This window comes from Lactuca serriola, chromosome 3 (genome assembly GCF_051521515.1).
Source record: "Lactuca serriola cultivar US96UC23 chromosome 3, Lser_US96UC23_V15, whole genome shotgun sequence".
Lineage (NCBI taxonomy): Eukaryota > Viridiplantae > Streptophyta > Magnoliopsida > Asterales > Asteraceae > Lactuca > Lactuca serriola.
In genome coordinates, this window is record NC_136410.1 from 32,871,371 (window position 1) to 32,886,386 (window position 15,016).

General features: G+C 32.7%; 1 protein-coding gene across 1 annotated transcript; it reads right to left on the bottom strand.

Annotated features, from left to right (window-relative positions):
• Window positions 1-8,513: 8,513 nt before the first annotated feature.
• Window positions 8,514-10,337, bottom strand: LOC145091818 (uncharacterized). Its single transcript, XM_079029627.1, has 3 exons — window positions 10,254-10,337; window positions 10,061-10,145; window positions 8,514-9,985 (listed from the first exon to the last, which is right to left on the bottom strand). Exons 1-3 carry the CDS (start codon window positions 10,266-10,268, stop codon window positions 8,946-8,948), a joined length of 1,140 nt encoding a protein of 379 aa, XP_078885753.1. The 5' UTR covers window positions 10,269-10,337; the 3' UTR covers window positions 8,514-8,945.
• Between the last annotated feature and the right edge of the window lie 4,679 nt (window positions 10,338-15,016).

A 15,016-nucleotide genomic window follows, 5' to 3' on the forward strand; every position in this document is an offset into this window, starting at 1 on the left:
ATTTACGTTTGTCATCACTAAATCATCGAGGGGCCCAAAGATATCGCTTTTATCCTACTTTGGATAAAAGGAACGGATAAACTTTGATACAATGCTTGCTTGCACTTACTCACCGAATCACACACAACAATATGTTTTATAACACCAAGTTACTAGTGCGTTTACATATTATCAATGTGCAACCGATTCGCAAGATACAACTCACACATCTTGGTTTCAAGAATATAAGATGTTATCGTCTCACCAATCACTCGTGATGCAATTCATGGAGTGATCCAAGTGAGCGTGGGTTTAATCCAATGCTCAAATTCATATTCATAAGCACTCATGAACGTTGCAACAAACATTTGCTTATGTCTAATACTCTTTTAGACAATCCACACACCAATTCACGACAGTCTTCATTCATATCTACTTCCAACATATGAACAACTGTGGCCCGTTCGAATAATTCGATTATTCTTAATAAATTCAATTATTCTGGATGTCAAAACATGCAAATGTGAAACACAAGAACAATACTAATCCCATATGGCCTCAAACCTTTGAGTATAAATAAAACTCCTTTTATTTATCACCATATTGATTACTCATTATTTGTCGTTTCGGGTAATCAACTTCTTACTTGAATTATTACACTTGTCCCATGCTCTTAGCATGCACACAATGTTTACCTATGGTTCTTACTTTTTTGAAATAGATCAAATTGAACACATTTCCAATCATTCTCATTTCACAACTCCAAATCCTTTTTCATAAGTGTGAGAATATCAAATTCTTGTTACTAATAAAATATGCTAGATTCTAACATTCTATGCAATGATCCTTTCGTAATGTCACTACACCAAAGTCACAAAGACTATTGCCAATGATATTACAAAGTCCTCTATCGGACATTGTTACAAGACAATTCCTTAGATATGATGTCTCTCACTCAAAGTACATTCCTTTGAACATCCATTTGCATAAAAGTTTCTAATCTAGACATAGGTTTTCAATATTCAATTCCCAATATGGACACGCTTCCATATTTTCCATATGACAACTCATTCTTAATAGAATCTTATCTATTCGTAATGATGTCGATATGGTCCATCCAATATGAAACATTTCCACAATTTCTATATGACAACTCATTCATAATAGAATCTTTTCTATTCATAATAATGTCGATATGGTCCATCCAATACCATGCTTCCAACTACTCACAAGCGACCAATCCTCGTCAAACTTTGGATTGTCCTTTGATAGTTGTTTAATTATTTTAGTCAAAACCAATTCTAGTTCCTTTTCCCTCTAAATGCGCTCGACATTTGGAAAATTTTAGAATGGTCAAACATTAAAGCATTTGCAATCGATCCTATACCCGAAGCGTATGGGACACGACGCATAATGTTTTATTTGCTATGTTCTCAAAATTCGAATTGTGAAGAGGAATGCCGTAATCATAATCAAAATTTTAAGAACACACTATGTACCTTTGACTAAATATATTAACATTCCACAACCTAAGCCTTTAGATTTGAAATGAAGCATGATATTCTCTCCCTTAATTATAGCAAAACAACCTTTTAACTCTTACAACTTTGCAAAGTATGACTCTTGTTTTCTATAATTAATATTGCTAACTTGCAATACGTGCCTTAATAATCATACAATCATAACATTTATGCTCCCACTATCATGATGATTATTATAAACATAACACTTATGCTCCCACTAGCTTTGACATGTATTTAGAAACAGCTTAACTTTCAGAAAAACAATGCTTATTGAATTTCTTAAGTTCATGTTTCAAATACTTAGTGCTTTGATAATATTTTATCAAGGCTTCTTGAGCTTATACACCTTTGCCTTAGATAGTTCATATGTGTGTGTCTAAACAATTGCCAAACCTCACAATTCAACTTATGGAAAGGGATACCGTAACCATAATCGAATTCGAGAATGCAAATTTACAATCACTATCTTCTTAAAATCTTTCTTAGTGAAAGCATTTCCTTACAATCATTTTCATGAAGGAGAAAATCTTATGACACTTAGATTTAAACGGTGTATTTGTTCCTATCCATGTGAATTTGTCAAAACCAAAGTTTACGACAAATTCAAACTCATATGGATCGAACTTTCTTGATCTCGATTTCTTGCCTTTATGGTAGCACAGCTGCCCACCATGTCTTCCAAGTAGTTAAGCAACTCACCTTTTCTTATCAATGTACTTTCCATTGATCAAGGTCCTTTCCTTTTATGTATTCAAATGAGAACTTATAGGACTCACATGCATAATTAACTCAATTGGAACGACGCAGAAACAAAATAATGTCAACACGATATGTTGTAAACCTCAACTCGTGTGCTAGTGATGATCGATAAGGTTTATTTGATTTGTTCTTGAAACCTTTCAAGACCATTAAGACTCCCACTGACTCCTTGACATATAATATTCTCTTGTCAAAACATTTCTTGACAAACAAATATTCAAGAGTTAGTGTAGCTTTTATCAAAACTCTTCGTAAATTGGTCCTAGTTGGTCTTTGTCTTATCCAAGACATCACAACTTTCCACATTTGATGAATGTTATAAACCTTCTTAATACTTATCCACTCAATGTCACAATCTTAACTTTAAGACTTGTTTTGGAACGAAGTATGATTGACTTCTTGATTTAACCATTTCTTCAATTCTTGATTCCTCTTCTTATACATACAATTGTACTAAGACTCACTTAGAGGATCAATTGAGATATGCTTCTTAATCATTAAGTCCTATCATAAAGCATAAAAGCTACTCTCCCTTCTTCTTAGAATGGAGAAACTTTTATCTTTCTGCCTACTTGATTCTTCTTATTCGTTTTGCTATTGATTTAAACTTTTTCAAACAATTCAGAATTATACTTAATCTTATAAGTATAATCATATTTACTAAACCTTTAGTAAATCATAACGAATATCTTTGTTACTCTTATGGTGGACTTGATCAACACACAACTTTGTGTACTCGATCTCCTAGTCCTTCACTTGACACCTTGTCAATGAATTAGTCTAATTTTCAAATATGAAATTTCTCATTCATCGTGCAACCAAGTTGCATGATTCCAAGTTTCTGTCCAATTGAAACTTGGGCGATGAGAAACTCTCCCTATTTGGTAAATTCTCGACTTTCCATAAATAACATAAATAAGAACCAAATCCATTATTGCTAATAATAGAAACATTCAAACATCAATTTTTAATATACGCCATTGCAAGGATAAATAAATAATATAAAATCAAAATTTATTTTATTGTGAAATTTTTTTTCCTTACAATGCAATTCATTGAAAAACTATGCTAATACATCTTTCTTAGCAATCTAATTCTAAATCTAAGTAGTAGCTCAAGAATCTAATCTTCGAGAAATGCGATCAAAATCCATTCCTTCACGGTTAGATTCTGCTCACTTCTTCCCTCAAGTTCCTTTCTTTTCTTCGATCCTACAAAACATCAATTGTAATCTTATCACATTATGTATTAAGAATCTAGAATAGAAGCTTAAAAGAGTTAGTTAATGAATTTACCTATATTAGAGCCATACGTTTCGACTCTCCCATCTCTTAGATCTCTTAGGTAAATGGGGCAGCTTCATCTCCAATGCCTTTTCTCTTGGCAATAAAAGCAAATTAACTCTTTTGGAACATGACATGGAACTACTTCAGACATTGCCTTTCTCTTATGATCAAACTTTTCGATCATAGCATGTCTTTCGTTGACATTGTCTATATCCATAGAGGATTTTGAAGGCAGATTCACCAATCAACTTTGCTTTTCTATTGCGCCAAACCATTGCTGATTCAGCAGCAATAAGCATATAGGTGAGATCTATAAGGGTCACGTCGCGGTTCATCATATAGTACTCTCTTACGAACTCACTATATGAGTTAGGAAGTGACTGAAGAACCCAATCAACAGCCATTTCCTTACAGACAACGGATCCCAACATTCTTAACTTATCAATGTGTGACTTCATCCCTAGGACGTGTGCACACACCGACTTTCCTTCTTTATGTTTACTTGCCAAAAGGGCTTGAGTGATCTTGAACTTTTCAAGCCTTCGAACTTGTGGGTTAGGGAGAATAATTGGAGGAGGAGGAGGAAGTGAAGTATGATCTCTTGTTCCTTGATCGAATCGTGGAATATCATCTTCATGTAGAATGCTTGTTCCACGGGATTTGAGAAGACCATAGTTGTCGAACTTTGACATCTACAAAACGGGAGAAAAACAAATTCAAGTTAGTTGATAGATTGAGTCCTTAGTAAATCACCCAAATGAAATACTAAGGCTAGGACCCAACACAATATTCCACAACTCGGGAGAGGAATGCCGTAACCCTAATTGCAGAACATTTGAAGGTAAGTGAATGACGATTCACTAATTTTCCACCACGAAAACGAAAAAGAAATTTAAGTTTTAAATATATGAAAACTCCTAGATCCTTTGAGATTCATTGAACTTTCAATGGCATGTTTAAATCTCGATATGCCCCTCTTGTTTGTGATTGGGATACCGAGGATCACAAAGCGGGTGTGAATAACCATGCAAACTGACATGGTGCCCTCACATGTTACATTCATCTATTCGATGTGCCGGTAAACCACACATGCTCCACCGAACTATGACAAACATTGAGTCACCCTTTGCTACCTTTGCTTAGAACCAATTAGTGTGCCAGTAAACCACACACGCTCCACTAACGTCTTCGCAAGGGCACAAAGTGTAATTTCATGGAATTGCATCAATTCACTTTTGCCTAAGTAACTAAGATTGGGAATTTTATGAAAACATTTAGTTACTTTAATAATTCATTATACTTATAATGGAAGGTTTCATCCTATCCTACCCGTTCGGCTAACGACCCTCCACTAGTCAAGAGTGCGGTGGGTAAGAGTGGATACCCATTCAATCGCTTATAGACCAGCTTCGTGAATGAGGCCTACTAACGGTAAGACTGACTTTTACTCATACATATATATAATGTTAGACTTTTAATGTTATATATATAGTATAGGGTGTATTTTACACTTTTAAAATACTAGGTGGTTTAATTTAACAATTATACTTTTAATTCAATTAAATTGTTAACCTAAACTTTTATGGATTTATTAAACCTCTTTTAATTATACACCTTAATTAATTAATAAAACCATAAGGGTGTGATTTGAACTTTTCAAAACAATACTAGGGTTTTAGAATTTAACATTCCTAATTAAACTTTTAATCAACTTTTAAATTCCAAAACTTAAGGGCAAGTTTTGAAACATTTCAAAACATTAGGGTTTAGAATTTAAATATACATCAAAATTAAACAATTAATCAAAATTTAAATTCCAAAACTTGAGGGCAAATTTTGAAACCTTTTTCAAAACATTAGGGTTTTAACTATTTAAATTTCAAAACAACAAAACTTTTGGGTTCAAATTTAAACTATAAAACCTAAAGAGGAAAACATGAAACTTTTCATAACAACAAGGATCAAATAACAAATAATCTAAATTAACATTTAATCACATAATTATCCATATTTGATTTATTTAATGATTTCTTGCAAAACAATTTACCAATTTAATCAAAATAATTAATCAATTATCACATAAGGAAACAAATATTTTATTAATTGATAAATATCTTCAATTAGATCAAGAATATACTCATATATATCAAAAAAATGGATTTATATTGATCTAATGTGATAAGGAAACTTTCCATAAGCAAAAACAGCAAGAAATCGCGAAGATATCCCCATCTGACGAGTTGACTCGTCGAGTTAAGCATGGACTCGTCGAGTCTGCATGGACTCGGCGAGTTCAGCTATGGACTCGGCGAGTCCAGCCTCCAGAAACCAAAAATTCGATTTTTTTAACCATATAAAGCATCAATACAATAGAAACCAGTCTAGGCTTTGATACCACTGATGGGTTTTGGTCCTAAGAACATCCTATGTGCTCATACAAACCCTAATGCTTGGATCTAGGTTTCTCTATTGTACATGCAAATTATCCAAGACTATAAACCCTAATTCTAGCATTCAAGTAATCATATTAACATGTGAATAGGTTTATAATATTACCTTGATTGTTATGTAGCAATAACAATCCCAAAACTCCTTGTATTGACTTTGGAAGGCTTAGAGTCACAAGTGTCACTCCTCTAATGGTTCATAAACACCATAAGCAAGAGGATGAAGAGGAAAGAGGATGGAGGCTGCCCAAAAACGTGTGAAACCCTAGAAGGTTGCTTGTCCACGTTTTTGGTCCTTAAGGGGTTTATATATAGTGAGGCAATTAGGGTTATCTAACAAGGAAACCATAATTTGGTTGCTTAAGCCTTAAGCAACCCATGAAGCCCTTTCCTTAAGGCCTTGGACGATTTCATATGGGCTTCCCCATAGAATTCGTCCACCTTATAATAAAAGGCAATCCATGGCCCAAATTGCAATTATCTTATAATTACAATTCCAGTCCCTTAAGTTTAATTAATCTCTTTTAGTCACAAAACTAATTACCAATTAATTATTGACTAATATTAATTAAACAATATGATTTCTCCTTTAATATATTATTCTCATAATATATTAATGAATCATATTTAATCATTTCTCTCCATAATTCATCCTATCAAGTCGCTTTGGTGAAGGCAACCCAAAAGGACCATGCACCATCGGGTCAAGTACATACCAAAATAGTTATGGACTTAGACACTAATCCAACACATGTATGATTGTTATGTATGTTTATATGGATATGAGATTTGGTTGTTCGACGCTAAAGTCGAACACTTGCGTGGATGCATTATATGTATGATGAAATATATGGTATTTTGGAGAAATCATTAAGTTTTAAGCTTATAATTGTGGACTGAACATTTTGCAGGTCGTTTATGAGAAGAGCTCGACGGGACTGTACACACGCATTGAAGATACTTGTTTCCGCGGTTTTGTTAACTTAACTCTGATACATATGATTGTTACTTAATGGTTTTTGAAACAAATGTTTTAATTGGTTATTATATTGAAAATTTTGAAATATCTCTTTGTAATTTTTAGGACGTTAAAATTGGATTGGAACTAACCCACTTATATTTATGTTCCAGGACCTATATAAATTGGAAAGACATAAAGAATGCAAGGTCGTTGATAGGGTTCAAATTAGAGGCTTGTCATATGAATGGAAATCGACTCCATCTACCGGCGAACATGTAAGGGAAGTAACTATTATCTCCTCCGTAAATGGAACTTTCTAGCCAACCACGAGGGTTGATCATTGGACCTGCCTTATTTCCAATGATGACATGTACTATGTAGATATTCTTAGAAATAAAATTGATTGACTTTTGGCTACTCCTGCTGAAACCGTTTTCGAATGAGTCTGTGAGATCCCAGTTAAGGCCTCATGTTTTTTCTGGAGAGTGAATTTAAGGCCACCTTTTGCTACTTGTGAGTTCATGAAAAGGGGAGTTTCTATCCACTCTCCAATATGTACAGAAGGGGTTGAAGATGTTAGCCATGCATGTGTTTGTTTGCAACCATTGTATGGGAATAGGTATAGTTAGTTTAGTATTCTTATACCTCGATTTGAAAACGTTGCCGAATTAGTTAATTTTGCCGCAAAATGGGATATTGCTCGAAAAAAATGAATTGCCTTCTTAGCATATGCTACGGTACATTATAATGGATATGGAATGTGAAATGTGATAGGTTGTTTAAAAAGCTTTGTATACCCCCAACTAAGATGACCGATAAAATCAAATCCCTAGTGTTCACTTGGATCATACATATAAGGTCAAATTATTCATACAATTGGGTTGAATGGTGCCTTGACCCATTTATTTGTACGTAAAAACTTTATAATTGTTATTATTTTGTCCCGTCTAGGTACTTGATGGCAGAGGTTCTTTTAATATATATGTTGGTTCTAAAAAAACCAATCTCTTCAATAAGGTTTAATAGATAGAATAAAGTGGTGATTAATTAAGAATAAATATATATTTAATGGGTTGTGAATATTAAAAGTAAAATTGAATTGATATTTTATGAATAATGTGGAAATGATACAAGATATCTTAAGCTCTATAAAATTCAATTAAGAATATCCAACGATAAGTTCAACAAGAGAGTTGAATGAGATGACAAATATATTTGTTATTCAATGGATTAAACTCTAGCATAATGAATGAGATGACAAATATATTTGTCATTCAATGGATTAAACTCTAGCATAGTGACATGTCACGTTAACATTCAATGGATTTGAAGGTCAATGACCATAACTCTTCAAATGAAAAAGAAAAGTGTTTAATTCTTAAATATATATACTATAAATTAACTTTTGTAATTTTCTATTAAACTTTATAGATTTCAATGCATATTATAGATGCCCTAATTATTATATTCAAAAGAACAACCGATGCTTTTATATATATATATATATATATATATATATATATATATATATATATATATATATATATATATATATATAAAAGTGTTTTAATAAATGGAAAAACCTCTCACGAAAAGGCATGCATGTAAAAGGTGGCTTCATCGAATTTGTAAATCGGAGGAGTTTCGATGAATTCGAAATTGTTTTTAATTTGTTTTAAAAGTTTGTATATCTGTCGTATCATCTCACCGGGCTGTGTTAAATTGCCATACTAAAATAATTTTGAATATATTTATTCACAATAATGAATTGTATTAGCCCTCTCATCCACATAATGAAGCATAGATTCTTCCTGCACTTACAAGATAAGTATCGTATTCTTCCCCATCATCATCATCACATGCGCTTCTATGGAGATTAATAATGTCATCTGAATGGTGTTAATCAATATTTTATTCTCTCTTAACTTCCTCGCCAACCTCCTACCCACACAAAAAAGTGCGACTTTTGCACAAAAGTCCCTCCATTCCTTTACACAATTGTACATGCATTTGGATTGTCATCACTGAAAATGGAGGTAATGTTACCATTCACGTTGCTACTATACTCGTCACCGTAATGAGTATACCGTGTTGGTGGCTCTGGCCGGCAGTAATCTGTGAACGGTTGTGGTTGTTGGGCTCTAGCGTACTGTGTATACTGCACCGGTGGTTCAGGTCTGCTGTAATGCGTGTATTCTGGTGAAGCTTCGTGTCTGCTGTAACGTCTGTATTCCGGTGGAGCTTCTGGTCTGCTGTAATGTGTATACCGTTGTGGTGGCTCCGATTTTGCATAATGTGTGTCTTGTGGTGGAGGTTCTGGTCTGTTGTAATGTGTGTAACGTTGTGGTGGTTCCGATCTAGTGTGATGTGTGTGTTCCGGTAATGGTACTTCCGGTTTCCTGTAATGCGTGGAGGGTTGTGGTGGCTCCGGTCGGCTGTAATGTGTGAATTGTGGAGGTTGCCGGATATGTTTATATTCAGTGATATAAGGTGTAGGGTTGTATGTACTATATCGGTGGTTCACATGGATTGGGTGGCGTTGCGGTAGCTGATCATGCTTGTACCCTGGACTAGGTGAATTCGAGTAGTGTTCCAAGGACGCATTATAGACACGATCATGACTGTTTCTATAGCCATGGTCTGGTGGGTAGTGGTTCACGACGTGGACCTCTTCAGCTTCTTCTGGTGTATGTGTTGGTGTAGAGTCTGTAGATGGAGGTTCTTGCGCCGCCGCCGGTGGTGGTGGTGGTGAATGTGCTGGCTCTGGTGTTGCTTCTGGAGGTAGATTTTCTGGTTGTTTTGGTGGTTCAAGTACTGGTTCTGGTGGTGGCACTGGTTCAGCTTGGGGTGGGTTTGAAGGGTCAGGAGATGGTACTCCGTCTTCTGATGGTGGTTCTGTTGGTTGTGTTTCTGAACAAATTATTGCAGCTTTTCTTGTTTTTTTGATCGCCTTGACTATCTTCTCAGGATCCGCCCACCCTATTATTGTTAGCTTCTGTTGAGGGATGTCGATATAAATATCAACTATGCCTGAAATCATTTAGCGCACTATCATTAATTAATAGAACCGATGGGTTTATTAAGACCATTAATTAAGTTACTTACCATTGATGCCATGTAGAGCCTTCTTGATCTTCTGAACACACCCATTACAGTCTACTCGAACTTGTATCTCCGTAACTCGAGGTTTCTACATGCATATTCAATTATTCATATGAGATATTGGAACTATAAATATAAGATTTAATGTAATTTGGACTATTAGAATGCATAAATTGAGATGGTTTTGAGATGATACCTCCATTTCTGACATCGTATCGTGTAATCGTGGTCCTCGTGAGAGAGGGGAGAACCCGAGAAGAGATGGTTTGTAGGGGGGAGGTTGAAACTAAAGAATCAACATGTGGCTTTTATTAGTGCATGGAGAGCGAATATTTATAAAAAAGGCATTAGGTGTGAGACTTCCTATAGAAAGTTAGAAACTAGATTCTGTGTGTGAATATAGAAGAACGATATAAATATAATACATCAAAAACATATTATAAATAAAAAACAATAATGATTTTATAAATGTTAATTTGTCAAGTTAAATATTAGATCTTGTAGAATGAAAAAATAACGTATTTTGGCACAATTTTAGTTGAATTTAGTTTTTTTTCTTTTCCCCGTAATATATATATATATATATATATATATATATATATATATATATATATATATATATATATATATATATATATATATATATATATAAAGAGAGAGAGAGAGAGTTAGGTTCATCTGATACGGCCTAATTTTGTGAGACCGTGAGACGCATTTTTTTTATTTTTTTTAGTTAATTCAAGTTCCGAAAATAATACTTAAAAAAAGAATTTTTGGATTTTTCCATTTATTTAGCATTTTAAAATTATTTTTTAGAATATGTACAGTGTAATATTCTATTAGAATATTTCACGTATTTTTAAAAAAAAATGGAATTTATTTTTATTTTTTTAGTTAATTCAAGTTCCGAAAATTATTTTTTAGAATATGTCAGTGTAATATTCTATTAGAATATTTCATGTATTTTAAAAAAAACGGAATTTTTTTTATTTTTTTTATTTATTTTATTTTTTTATTTATTTTATTTTTTTTATTTTATTTTTTAGTTTTTTTAGTTAATTCAAGTTCCGAAAATAATTTTTAAAAAAAGAATTTTTGGATTTTTTCATTTATTTTGCATTTTAAAAATATTTTTAGATTTGGTCTCACGGTCTCACAAAATTAGAATGGTCTCAAATGAACCTGAACCTCTATATATATATATATATATATATATATATATATATATATATATATATATATATATATATATATATATATATATATATATATATATATATAAAGATTATATTTATTTATTTTGGTTCTATAAAAATTGTCAAAATGATATGTAATTATTTGACGAACTTGATTTATATATAAATAAATATAGACACATTTATTGTTTTGAATTTGACTCCATTTAAAATTTTGAATTATATTTAGCTTTTATAATATGTTTTATATTAAAATTACTCTTAATGTAATGTTTTATGTGTGTATTGGGTTCTAGGTGTCGGTGTCTAAAGAAAAATGAAGGGTTAATCAAAATAAAATTTCTTTTAAAAGAAAGCAATTAATGACGACGAGCAAAAGCCAAAAGCTATTACAAAGTTGGCCTTGCAACTTGCAAGCCTATAGATAGATAACTTTGGTATTTTAATTAGCATGTTACTTCTATGATGTTTGAGAATTGAGACCACAAAACCATATATATATATATATATATATATATATATATATATATATATATATATATATATATATATATATATATATATATATATATATATATATAAACATTAATTATATATTTATTTGGATATGATATTAGCATTAACTATACTAAAATAGACAAAAGTTGGATATCAATGTCATAAAAGATGGCATTACAAAAGTAGGAGATGGAAACATGGAGGTAGCACGTATGCAACAATCTTCAAGGTAAGATCTATTGCTATGACACAAATTTGTGAGAACATGAATCACTCTTCAGAACCAGTGGTTCGATCGGGCTTCTTATTCAACTTTTTTTTTTGATTCGTTTTGGTTTGTTGTTCCAGCAACTTTTAAGAACCAATTAACCAGCTGGAATTCGTGATTCCATCTTTCTTAATCAAATGCTTTTGGGTTTCTAATTTCCAGCCAATAAATCTCTTGAACATATTTAATTTAGTTGTCTTTTGCAAAGAAGCCGGTAAAAAGTCTTGTTCTCATCAATTAAAGTTCCATATGATTGGGAATTTTTGTAGCTTGCATTTGTACGGGAGTAGAGGGTATGGAATCAAACCATGTTTCTTATGTTCTTATAAGAAAGATAGATAAAAAACTGAAGAAAAATATAGAGAAAACCGCAAAGTTGGTTTTTGTGTTTTATGTTTTCTTTCAATTTAGTCAAATAAATAAATAAATAAATAAAAATAAATTGCACCACAAGTCCAAAATGATTTTTTTTTATCATTTTATCAAAAGTTATTTTCTTTTTCGATTAAGATTATCATATTTATAAAAAAAACTTAAGCGGGAGGGAGTCCTAATATCATCTCATCCTTCACCACAAAATAATGGTTTCATACCATATATAAGGAGTGGTGCCACAGCCCACACTTGAAGGTTTTTTTTTAATAAATAAAAACTTTATTGTTTTAAAAAAAGATAATATTTTATTAATTAAAAATAAAATTACAATTAAATTGCATAACTTAAAAAAAATAGAAAACCAAACAAGAAATATTAAACCTACAACTTAAAAAAACACACATCAAATGATTAAAAACTTAGAAAAAAAAACTAGAAAATTAAAAACTATTAGCGTAACGTTTTTTGACGTCCTCCTTCATCATCAACGCAACTTGAAGCTCATCCTCAGTCAATTCTGATATGTTCCGGTGAGTTTTTTTGATTGGTAGGCTTTTTGGAGGATGGCATTTTGAAAGGTTTTTGAAAGAAAAAGATAACAAAATATGAAGTTTTGTGAGTTATTTTGGTTAAAATGGTTGTGTATTTATAGTGTTAGTACAAAAAAGAAAAATTAATTTTCAAAAATTTTGACCGTTCCCAACGCTAAGAAAGAAGCCATCCAATCACAAAGCCCCTCCAACCGCTCCCGCCTGGTGTCGTACCCAAACCGCAGTCTAAGGGTGGTGTTTTGGTGCGGTACAAACCATGGCCACTCCCATTGATCTTATATGACGACCATCATGGCTTCCTATTGCCAATTAGCATGACATCATGTTAAAGTGGCTTCTTTTCCATTAAAATCACACAAATTAAAAATAATCTAATTTGACCACAATAATAAAAATTTTGTATTTTTCATTTTTTTTTAGCAAAAAGATGTCAAAGGAGTTTTCTCACTTTTTTTTTCATGTGTTTGCCTCCATCATGTGTTTATGGTTGTTGTTTCATGTGAACATTGTCTTATAAATGTTATATATGTTTGACTTCCCTCTTTCTCTCTCACCACAAGACATTTTTGGAGAGATCTACATGTATTAATAGTTGTAATAATTTTATTCACATTAAATTACCTTTTCATATGTTTCTACATGAGTTTTACATTCTTTCTAATATTAGACTACTTGGTTCTGTTGTGGACAGGAACTGGTATAGGAAGTCGAAAAGCCACATGTAGAAGAGGGATCTTCGAGGAAGATGAAGACGGATGGAGGAGGGTTGAGCGTCAGAACTATGGGCAGTCTAAAGGTAAGAATCATGGTGCAGGAGAGTGGAAGAACATTACGACAACCTTTTTTGTTTCTAATCTTCTAGGGGGTTGTGATACCTCTAGATTGTGGAAGGTGTGTATGCCTTTTGGTTGCATTGTGGATGTTTATGTTGCTAAGAAGAAAGATATAGTGAGTGGCTTTTTCGCGTTCGTTAGATTTATAAGAGTGGGAGATGTTAGCAAACTGATATCATCTTTAAACTTTGATGGAAACAAAATCAAGGTAATTGTGACGAAATATGGTAGGAAAAGTATATAGGGGGGATCTTCTTGATGGGTTATGAGCACTGCATCAATCCTAAGGTACACATGCAAAACCCTAAACTTTAGATCTAGGTTTATCTAATTGTACATGCAATAATAATCCAAAGCTCTCAAACCCTAGATCTAGCATACTATGAACGAAATTAGGGTTTAGATATTACCTTTGATTGTTATGTAACAATAACAATCTATTCCTTCTTTCAATTGGCTTCTGAAACCTTAGTGCCTCAAGTGTTGCACCTCTAATGGAGTCACAAATACCATAAACAATAAGGATGAAGACGGAGAAAAGGAGAGGCACCCAAAACGTCTAAAAACCTAAGGAAATCAGTTAGCCATGTTTTTGGTGCCCTAGGGGTCCTTAAATAGTGAGGCTATTAGGATTATCTAACAAGGAAACCCTAATTTGACTGCTTAGGCCCTAAGCAGCCCATGAACTCCCTCCTTAGAGGCCTTGGACGATTTCTAATGGGTTTCCCCATAGAATTCGTTCACTCCTCTAATATGGAGTTCATTAGCCCAATATTCAACTAGAGTGGTGTCCCCCGCTATGCGGGGGTTAGACGGTTTAAACATTCATACTTAAGGATTACGTATGTTCACTAATTGGAATGCTTTGATGGACTTGTCTTGTCAAATTGAAATGGAAAATGAAAAAAAATCCAAAAACTCTTAAATAAAAAACAATAATGTATATTAAATCAAAAGAAAAAAAATAAAAAATGTATGATAAACTGCTCACTCGGTCGATGTCAATGGGCAAACCGAACAGATCTGAACAAAAAAAATACATTAAGAAAATGGATATGCAAAATATAAAGGGTTTTGGGATAAAGTTCATCGGGGAGATGGAAGGGATATGCAAGATGGAAAGTAGGAGTTAAGTCGGTAAAAATGTGTTCTCTTTTATGCAACAATCCCTTATAATTAAGAAAAAACCACTAAGTTTTTTGTATTTCCAAAAAAAATCAAAAATTGACACGAATTCA